This window comes from Triplophysa rosa, linkage group LG21, assembly GCF_024868665.1.
Source record: "Triplophysa rosa linkage group LG21, Trosa_1v2, whole genome shotgun sequence".
NCBI lineage: Eukaryota > Metazoa > Chordata > Actinopteri > Cypriniformes > Nemacheilidae > Triplophysa > Triplophysa rosa.
In genome coordinates, this window is record NC_079910.1 from 18,428,437 (window position 1) to 18,438,761 (window position 10,325).

The following is a 10,325-nucleotide window of genomic DNA, read 5'->3' on the forward strand; positions in this document are numbered from 1 at the left end:
TGTAATGGAGACAGAGTTGAGTTCCATACCAAAAAAGAGGATGCTCTGCACAGAGGAGAGCTTGCTCTTTTTCAGTTGACCTGTGGTCCCAATCGATCTAGGTGCCGAAGCACTAGGTCCCTGTGTGTACATAACAGATCTCGCGGAGCCAGTCGTCGAGATAGTTTAGTACCCGCACACCTCTCTCCCTGAGGGGAGTGAGGGCGGCTTCCACGATCTTCGTGAAGACTCGTGGGGACAGGGACAGACCGAAAGGGAGGACTCTGTACTAATATGCCTGACCCTCGAAAGTGAACCGTAGGAACGGGCGATGACGAGGGAGAATCGAGACAAGTAAGCGTCCTTCAGGTCGATTGCCATGAATCCATCTTGACATCTGATAGATGCCAGGATGCGCTTCTGCGTGAGCATCCTGAACGGCAGCTTGAGTAGGTGCCTGTTCAGGGTACACAGATCTAGAGACCCCCGCTTTGTTGGGGACGATGAAGTACGGGCTGTAAAACCCGTTGAACATCTCGGCTAGAGGGACGAGCACGATCGCTTCCTCACCAGAGGGGTGGCGACCTCGGCCCGAAGCACGGGAGCATCCTTGCCTCTGCTGACCGTATCCCGTAGTCACCGTGACGGTTTGGGAAGCTCTTGTCAGGCTCCCAGGGACCGAGACAGGGAGGCTAGGGGTACGTTCTGCTTCATCGACCTCCTGGGGGTGGTTCGATGGCTGGCAGTGCGGATCCCTCGCCGTGGGGGGGCCCCCGGAGAGGAGATCGGCTCTGCAGTTTTACCTGCCTGGCGATGATATAGCTTAGGCTGATGATTATCCTCGACATTGGGTCTCGCCGTGACGCAACGTCGAGTTGCCGAACACCGTCGTGTAGAGGGTGAGAGCGGCCGTGATAAACGCCCAGAGAGAGAAAAAACTCTTAGAAGTGGGCTGTTGGGACGGGGCAGGAACCATCCCGGATCGACCACCAGCAATGGAATGGCTGGGGTCGGGCCCGAAGGTATTCTCGATCTCCCTGGGGTCTTCCCATGAGGGCCGCTTTGGCTTCCGCCGCGGCTGCTGACGGGGTGGTGGTTTCCTCTTCGATGTCTCGAAGAGGACCAGGGCTGCTGGGAAGCAGATGGTGAACGGGATCTCGGCGGCCAGAGGGCGGTCGAGTCGTGGCTGGGGAGGATATACTTGATATCCTCTGTCTGCTCCTTTACTGTCGAGTACTGCAGCTCGACAGTATCACCAAACAGCCCCCTTGCGAGATGGGTGCATCGAGAAAGCGGACTTTCTCGGCGTTACTCATCTGTGCAAGGTTCAGCCAGAGGTGTCTCTCCTGGACCACAAGTGTCTGAATCGTCAACCGCCCGCAGTGCGGGCAGGACGTATCCACAACATCTGCCCCAGCATACTGGAAGCAGACATTGTGTCTATCGATGAGTGTGTTGCACCCACGAGAACAGCGGGACATGCCACGCTGGAGAAATTTGCTCTTTTAGAGAAAAAGCTCGAACCAGGGGAAGTCGCCGCAGGAAGGGACAGTCCACTGCACCACGTCGTAGAACCGGCAGTCTTGTAGTTGCTACTTGTAGCGAAGTCTGTTGATCATGAGCGAAGGCTCCGAAGAACAAAAGGTGAATGAATGAGGCACGCCGTCTCCCTTTTATACCCGGATATCCGGGGGTGGAGTCCGGCATGCAAATTTCGTTGGCCTTTTCTAAGAAGTCGGAAGCGATTGGTTCTCAGGGACGAACCCCATCTGTCGGCTCGACACAACGTCGAGAGACCGACAGAAAGGGAAATTACGTTAGCCACTATAAACCCCGGGGACCGTCACACCATGAATACAAGTGAGATTTGTATAGTCAAAAACCTTTGTTATACTAAAAACACATTTGTTCTATTGATTTTTAATGTTTCTTGCTTTTTTAGTTTATTGTCTTTTTACTCAATTATTGCAACCGAACCCCCTAACCATATGACTATGTAGGCTGTTTGCTCATATTGTACATTCACTTTTTATTTAACTTTAGCGTCTCAGCAGGCAATTCCACAGAAACTTTTCAGCTTGATGTTTTTTGGGGTTTATTGTGCACTTATTGCTGGGTTAGCATAGTGGCGTATTGGAGGATACTTGGTTTGATACAAACGCACCTACTAAAAAATATATACCTTGAATGCACCTTGAAGTCATTTATACAGAGAGTCTGTCAAATACATACATGTAAGAGCAGATTTAGTGCATTTAATATTGTTAGCACAATGGGTAAGCGACGATAACGTGGATAAAGTTTACACGTTACATATGAATTAACAAGTATTTGGATTATCTTAGACAGTAATTGTCATGGAACGAAACACAACTTTTAAAATATATGTTGCTTTTTTGGAGGATAGGCTATGTAAAGCAGTTTTTACTCAATAAAAGTGACACACAGTTGTGTTAAAGATTTAATCAAAATTGTTAACAATTATTTGCATTTGCAATTTTTTTTTCAGCGTCAGGCACCGTGGGAAGATCCCATACAGGGATAGTAGAGGGGAGAGGAGGGCAGAGCTGCCTGGACCCCTTTAAGAACGAACAACGAGGTTGTTCTTTCCCACCGTTTGGGCTGCTATAGGGGCGTGGGAAGCTGAAATGGCTGCCACATAGCCCTTGAGCGTGGAAGGGGAACGACCCTTTTCCAACAGCTCCTGCAGGAAGGACAGTATCAATGATACGTCGCAAGATTCCGGGTCTGTGCCACGGGCTGCACACCCGGCGGAAAAGACAGGCTCCCATCGAGAGGTCAGAGGTGCAGAGCCCACAGCTCGGGCTGGGGGTGCCAGATCGTGTTGCCTGCCTGAGAGAGGAGGTCTCGTCTCAGGGGAATAGGCCACGGGGCTGCCACGAGCAACCGAGACAGGTCTGCGATCTAAGGCTGGTTCGTCCAGAGTGGGGATACGAACAGCACTTTGTGCGCCTGATCTCTGATCCTCCTGATCAGCTGTGATATGAGAGCGATTGGGGGGAAAGCATAGAGGAGCCGATTGGGCCAAGTGTGGGCCAAGGCGTCCCTGTTCTTCGAAAGTACAAGCATTCTCCGTGTCCACAGATTGCCTAGAACTCGGGCCCGGTGATTCTCACGCTATCCTGAGACCCCGGCCCGGTTACGTGACCAAAGTTCCCACCACTCCCCCCAGACACCAGGTGGTGAACTTACAGGCGCTCCCCACCGGGGAGGAAGACCCAACCCCATCCGTGTTGTGTCCAGTACGTGCATTGCGCCTCTACTTGGACAGCACGCAGAGCTTGAGAAGCTCTGAGCAGCTCTTTGTCTGTTTTGGAGGTCAGCAGAAGGGGAGGGCTGTCTCCAAACAGAGACTGGCACTGGCTCAGGGCGCCTCTCTGGCAGACATCTGCAGAGCTGGGGGTTGGGCTATGCCCAACACCTTCACGAGGGTCTACAGCCTCCGCGTAATACCGGTATCAGCTCGAGTCTTACAGGGCATCAGGTAAGACCGGCGGTCGGTAATGCGTACACCTGCGAAAAGACAGTGCCTTACCTATTTTTGCCCCCCTTCTTTCCCCACTGGGTGAAGAACAGGCACTCCATCCATCACTAAGCAAGCACCTCCTGCAGGCAGGCTGGGCAGAGCAGCCCTGCCCCTTAGGCCGGGTACCAACTGAGTTATCCACAACATAGCTCTAACCGGACCTAGTGCTACCGGACGTTGTAACCCCCCAGCAGGGCGGTTCCGTCTGATGTATCCTCATGATTGGTTCCCACCTTGGTAACCCATGACCTTCCCTAGGTGGACCTCCACCTTGCGATTAACTCCTTCAGTCCACACATTCCTCCCATGAGTTCTCCCCTAACGGCGAGACCATGTTGGTATCTCCACTAAACTCCTCCTTGCGTTAGGAAGTGGTCTCTGTAGCGCATCCCCCATTTGAGGAAGTGGCGCTTACCCAGTGGCCTTACGGTACCGGGCGGCTTCTCGCTGTTAGAGAAACAAGGCCGCCACCTGTGAGGGCCGAAGGCAGGGGCCTTCCCACCTTTCGAGAAAAGCTCTGGGACCCCCTACCTACCCACTGGTAGGTTACAATTTCGCGGTAGCGCTCACGGTGACACGCCCAGGCCAATCACCGTCGCTTCGCTAGAGATTGTGACAGGGCACAGCGTTGTGGTGTTTTCCTTAGGAACCCCATCTGTCGGCTCGACACAACGTCGAGAGACCGACAGAAAGGGAACGTCTTGGGAACGAGACGTTGTGTCGAGCCGACAGATGGGGTACGTCCTTGAGAACCAATCGCTTCCGATTTCTTAGAAAAGGCCAATGAAATTGGCGAATGAAATTTGCATGCCGGACTCCGACCCCGGATATCCGGGTATAAAAGGAAGACGGCGTGCCTCATTCATTCACCTTTGTTCTGAGGAGCCTGAGACCTCTCACGACTGCTGCAGCAGGCAGCACGTGTTGTTGCAAGAAGGACATAACGTCTCGTTCCCTCCATCAGGGAACTGAGGTTACATCCGTAACCAAGACGTTTTCCCCATAGCGTCCTGCTACGCTGTACGAGTGAAGTATCAATAGGGAACGACATCTTTTTGTACTGTGGTGGCCACCATCGTGTTTGGACTGAGCGATTCGTTGCAAATCTATAATGCAACGCTAGTGGTCGCTGTTAATAAAGAACTGCGCCTTTAATATGTATAGACATATATTATGTAAACACAAACTTTTATTCTGGATGCGATTAATTGTTTGGCACCTGTAATAAAATTGTATGTAAAGACAATGTGTTGCAATGGAAATGTCATCTTTATTTCTAAAGACACCTGTGTCCCTACACTGTGTCCCTACACCCAACAGCTTGTGCGGTTCCTTTATTTCCAGAGTAGATTTTGGCATGATGTTATGTGATAGCTAGGGTGCTTTGGTAATAAGCATTACTAATAACAAAAGTTGCCTTAACAAGTGCCATTTATAACAGTTGTGAAATTTTGCAACCTGTTCCTGTAAACACTGGCTGAAATGCCATTGTATTACATACTGTAAAAATGGTTTTAACTACTTTTGTTCAATTCTGTAATGTTCTGTATGTGCGTGTGTTTATTTGTTTATCTGTGCACATTATCTCTTTAAACTATTTGTAAAAAAGGAAACAATTCCCAATACTTTTCAGCTCAGATGTACAGGTATATTTATTTGGATACCACCTGCTCACACATTCCTGCACTTTGATGTCTGAAACCAGACTCTAGTACAGTGGTTCTCAACAGGCGGCCCGCTGGCCGCATCAGGCCCGTTGCCCTTTAAAATGTGGCCCGTGGCAGCGCTGACCGATCAACCTATAACATCCTATTTCGAGAGCAGACCGCTCCTGCTGTCGAGTTGCTCTCACGGGACTTTGACGTCAGATGCTGATCCGTCTGCGCAGCGCAGCATAAAGTAAACACACCTAATGAGGCATGAAAACTTTATTTATTATTAAAATTATGCTGTTATCATGACTAAACAAAATAGTACACACATGACATTTATGACTTAATTAATTTTAATGGCATGTATATAATTGCTCGACCTGATTTTGCCTATATAATTTAATGCAACCTATCGCGAGACTAATATTAGTCTGTGAAAGTGAAACCGCCTAATCAGGCTAATTTATTAGCTATACTCACGGAACTTTTTTTAACTATAATTTATGTGATGGCGACCAAACGAAGAAAGGTGGATGATGAAAACAGGATTTTTAACCCTGCGTGGGAATCTGAATTTGCTTTTATTGAGGTACAAGGCAAACCAATGTGTCTCATCTGCCAAAAGACGATTGCTGTGTTAAAGTGCGCTAATCTGCAACGGCACCATGAACAGCTTCACCCCGAATTCAAGGATGCGTATCCCACTGACAGTAATCTCAGAAAACAGAAAATAAAGACTTTGCGAGATGGCTTTCAGTCCCAACAATCCCTGTTTCGCAGTGATGTTAAGTGCAGTGACAATGTTACTGAGGCATCGTTCAGAATCGCCTGGAATATTGCAAAAGCAAAGAAACCAGCTACAGAAGGAGAATTTCTGAAAAATACACTCATCGACTGCGCGGAATCACTGTTTTCGGATTTCAAGAACAAGGATGACATTATTAGACAAATTTCAAAGCTACAGCTATCTGATTCAACAGTTACCAGGCGAGTCGAAGACATTACAGATGATCTCTTTTCACAGCTTTTAAAAGACATTGAAAGTGCCGAGTATTTTAGTTTGGCATTGGATGAATCCACTGACAACACAGACATCGCGCAGCTTCTGGTCTGGGTACGCTTTCTCAAAGAGGAGAAATTTGCAGAAGAAATGTTGACTTTGCTACCATTAAAAGGCCAAACGCGAGGAGAGGACATTTACTCTGCGCTAAAAGACTTTTTTCATGGTCCAGGCAAAAGCATTAACCTTAAAAAAACTTGTTTCTGTAACTACCGATGGAGCTCCTTCAATGGTCGGAAAGGAGAAAGGATTGATTGCTTTGCTCAGAAATGATCCTGAAATGTCTGCATTATTTTCATATCATTGCATTCTGCATCAGGAGCAATTATGCAGCAAACTAAGAGGCTGAGCACTCAAAGAGACAATGGACAGTGCGGTAAGGATAGTGAACTTTATTCTTGCACACGCACTGAAACATAGACAGTTCCGATCGCTCGTGGAAGAGTACGAGAGTGCATACAGTGACTTGACAATGCATGCGGATGTCCGATGGCTTAGTCGTGGAAAGGTGTTATGCCGTTTCATGCAATTGCTTCCTGCTGTGCGCATGTTTTTGGAAGAGAAGGGTCAACATAATTTACTGTCTCTCTTAAATGATGACACATTCATTGAAAACGCTGCATTTTTGACAGATATAACTTGCCATTTAAATTCACTTAATCTCAAACTTCAAGGGAGGCAAAAAATTCTTCCGATGATGTTCAATGATGTATCCGCATTTGAAACAAAACTTGACTTATTTGCTCAACAACTTAAGGAAGACGACTTGACACACTTTCCCGTTCTGCAGTCTGTTGCACGACCGTTGTCAGCTGCTGCTTACTGCCCATACCTCACTGAACTAAAATAGCAGTTTTCCCGGCGATTCGCGGACGTGAAGGCCATGAAACCTTTGCTGGCATTTACGGAAAATCCTTTTGCTTGTGACGTACTTTCTACTTCAGTGTTAGTCAGAGATCTACAGTTCGGAGTCGAACGGGCTGTGTTTGAGGAGCAGCTAATTGAGTTGCAGCACAATACTATTCTCAAAGAAAGGCACAAGGATGAAAACGCCGACGCATTCTGGATATCTTTCGTTCCCAAGGACACATATCCTGCACTAATTCAGTGTGCTAAGAAAATCCTGACCTGCTTTGGATCTACATATGTTTGTGAGAGCTCCTTCTCTGCTATGGGCATAATTAAAACAAAGCACCGCTCCCGTCTAACTGATAGACATCTTTCAGATTATCTGAGAGCAGCTACAAGTGAACAGGAACCAAATCTCAAAGTACTTGTGAAACGTATGCAGACTCAAACGTCTCACTAGTAAAATCCACAATGGCATCCTTTTCACCATACTGGGATAAGACTTACTGTACTTTTAAACAGTTTTTTGATGTGTGAAATATAATTTGCATTTTATTTTATAGGTTTTCATGACCATTTGAAAGTTTTGTGCAGTATTTTATAAATTAGTAATCATTATTAATGTAAACATCAGTAATGTTTTTGTGCTTATTGATTAGGCATAATTCATGTGTAAATATAGTTTTCTCATACTCTTTTACAGAGCAATACTGTGCTTTGTCTCCAAAACCTGGTTTAAATGAATAAACATGTTAAAATCGTATAAATATAAGCCAGTGGCCCTCTGTATCTCATGTGGTTGAAATGTGGCCCTCCAGGCCCCTGAAGTTGAGTACCTCTGCTCTAGTAAATCATGATACTTCCATGATAACAATATATAACAACATATGTCTAAGTGAAACAGCGTAATGTTATTATCCTGCAGACCTACAAATAAATTAGGGGCGCTAGTTCACAATTATTACTTTCGATTTTTATGTAATTTAGTTCCTCCATTTTATAACCCTTTGTTCCTTGTACAAGCATGTTGAGATGCATAAACTGTAATTCACAAAGATCTGATGTACAATTTGAATGTGTGTGTCAATACAGGGAACTGAAGTACATGTATTTCCACAGCCTCTTCTAGTTTGGGAGAGCTCAAATGTTTGTTTGATTATCCTCTATTCTTTTGTTTATCATTGAGGCAAATGGGTGCTTAATTAGTATTCTTATATGTGTGCTGACTGCGCACAAACATCTAATTTAAATTGTAAAGCAAATAATAACTTTAAATACTTAAATCTGACTCAGCATGTACAACATATCGACAATTACTATTAGTCATTGTTATATATTACATACGATGTTAGTCATTTTAAATTCAAATACGTTGTACTCACAGCGAGCAGACAGAGCAAAAAGGTGATCTTTGTCATGCTGAAATGCTCCTCCTAGCCAACACTCCTAAAATGAACCACCTTTGGCTTTCACCTGTACTAACATCAGATGTGATAAGCCATCCCACAGCGTTTGTCTACTTCTGCACAATTCTGTGAGGATGTTCATGTTCATGTGTGTGTGTGTGTGTGTGTGTGTGTGTGTGTGTGTGTGTATGTGTTTGTATGGTGTCTTTCAACACAATGAGTCATTACAACCATATAATGCCTTGAGGGCAGCAGCTTGGGAGGGGCCATTCGTCACAGAGTTAGGTTTCACCTTTAACTCCCACTGTGCTGTGGAAAAACAGGCTTCACCACTTGTCGTTCTCCATAGGCAAATAGGCAGTACTGGCAGTAAGCCTTTTCACATCTTTTATGTTTGGTCTTATTAAATTGTTGCCAAAAATGAGCCAAACAGTGTTTATTTGCAAAGATTATAGTCATCATTTGCAAATTTGCATTACATAAGGAGGTAGTAGACTGCACAAACGTTTTTTTTTTTTAAAGGGCAATTATCAACTACCTTTGCTAAAAGTAGAGCTGGTGGCTTTGAACTATTGTGCATAAAGTAGGCACAGGAGTGTGTTAAAAAACACACGTGTCATAACAATGACACAATTTCAAATACATGGTTTTCTGTATTAATTATTAATAATAATGTAAATATACCATATTATTATTAGTAGTATTAGTATTATTGTTGTTTTTGTTATTATTGTGGGATTGCTGAAGGATTGTTTAAGACAAAAATATTTTCTGCATTGAGGTCAGGTATAAATAAGCAAACAATAAAAGGATTGCATAATGATAAAAATACTTCTACTCAAACTTCAAAATATTTCCAATAATGGGACATCTGAAATTGCAGAAATTTATTTTCGACATCAGCCTTTCAGTCTAACAATTTTGTAACCAGACATCTTTCCTTAGAAATATTGAGGTATCGAGATTAGGCATGGGCCAAATACCGGTTTCAAGGTATACCGAGGTTTGAAAGAGTCAAGGTTTCAAAGTTACATTACATTAATACTGGACCAAGAACACTGAAACAGGCAGGGTATAAATAATGTCCGGATAATGGGGTGCAGGTGTGAATGTCAATGAGGGACACGTGAAAATCATAAGTCTGATGACACATGTGTAGGCAAAAACAACGAGGGACAGGTGAGGGAGCGTGGCAAGATAACATCCCTGGGCAAAAACGGGAAAAACACGGACTAGGGACAGACAGGAATGTCACGTTTACACAAAAATACATAATTAAGTCATGTAATGCAATGTTTGATGTTTAGGCCTAATAAATGGACTATGACTAAAATATATTTTTTGAAGAGCATTATAATTTTAAGGCTTTATTTTTACCTGACATATATGTTCTATGAATGTTGGTTAAATATAAAATGTATTTGTGTACAGTTGAAAAGTTGTTGTTTGTATACACAGACATTTGAAAATAACACATTTTAGTGTTGTAATCGCAATACCGTGAAACCGTGGCACTTTTGCCAAAGGTTATCATACCGTTAAAATATCATGCTGCCCCATGCCTAATCGAGATATTGTTTTTATACATTCATTCAATAAACCGTGAGTTAATAAATGACTTAAATTTTAGACACAACTACAAACTGAAGTTTTTGTTCCAATTTGGCTAGTCCCAATCAAATCTAGAACAAATCAAAACTTTAGTGGGTTTCTGAGCAACACACAACTATTTTTCTTCTGAATAAGAACTGGCCCCCCTAAATCTGGAATCGTTTCTGGAATTTTTTACCACTACCGAGCAATTACGGGTGCAATGCACAGTTTGTCCTGCG

General features: G+C 44.5%; 1 protein-coding gene across 3 annotated transcripts in view; it reads right to left on the reverse strand.

The window, feature by feature from the left end:
- cdh26.1 (cadherin 26, tandem duplicate 1) overlaps positions 1-8,619 on the reverse strand; it is a 36,024-nt gene extending 27,405 nt beyond the window's left edge. For 2 of the 3 annotated variants that reach the window (XM_057319879.1, XM_057319878.1), the window contains exon 1: positions 8,470-8,619. In XM_057319879.1, the coding sequence (XP_057175862.1) occupies positions 8,470-8,505 (36 nt within the window). In that variant the 5' untranslated portion in view covers positions 8,506-8,619. The remainder of the gene's footprint in view (positions 1-8,469) is intronic. The other variant, XM_057319880.1, reaches the window with a different exon arrangement.
- Positions 8,620-10,325: the final 1,706 nt, after the last annotated feature.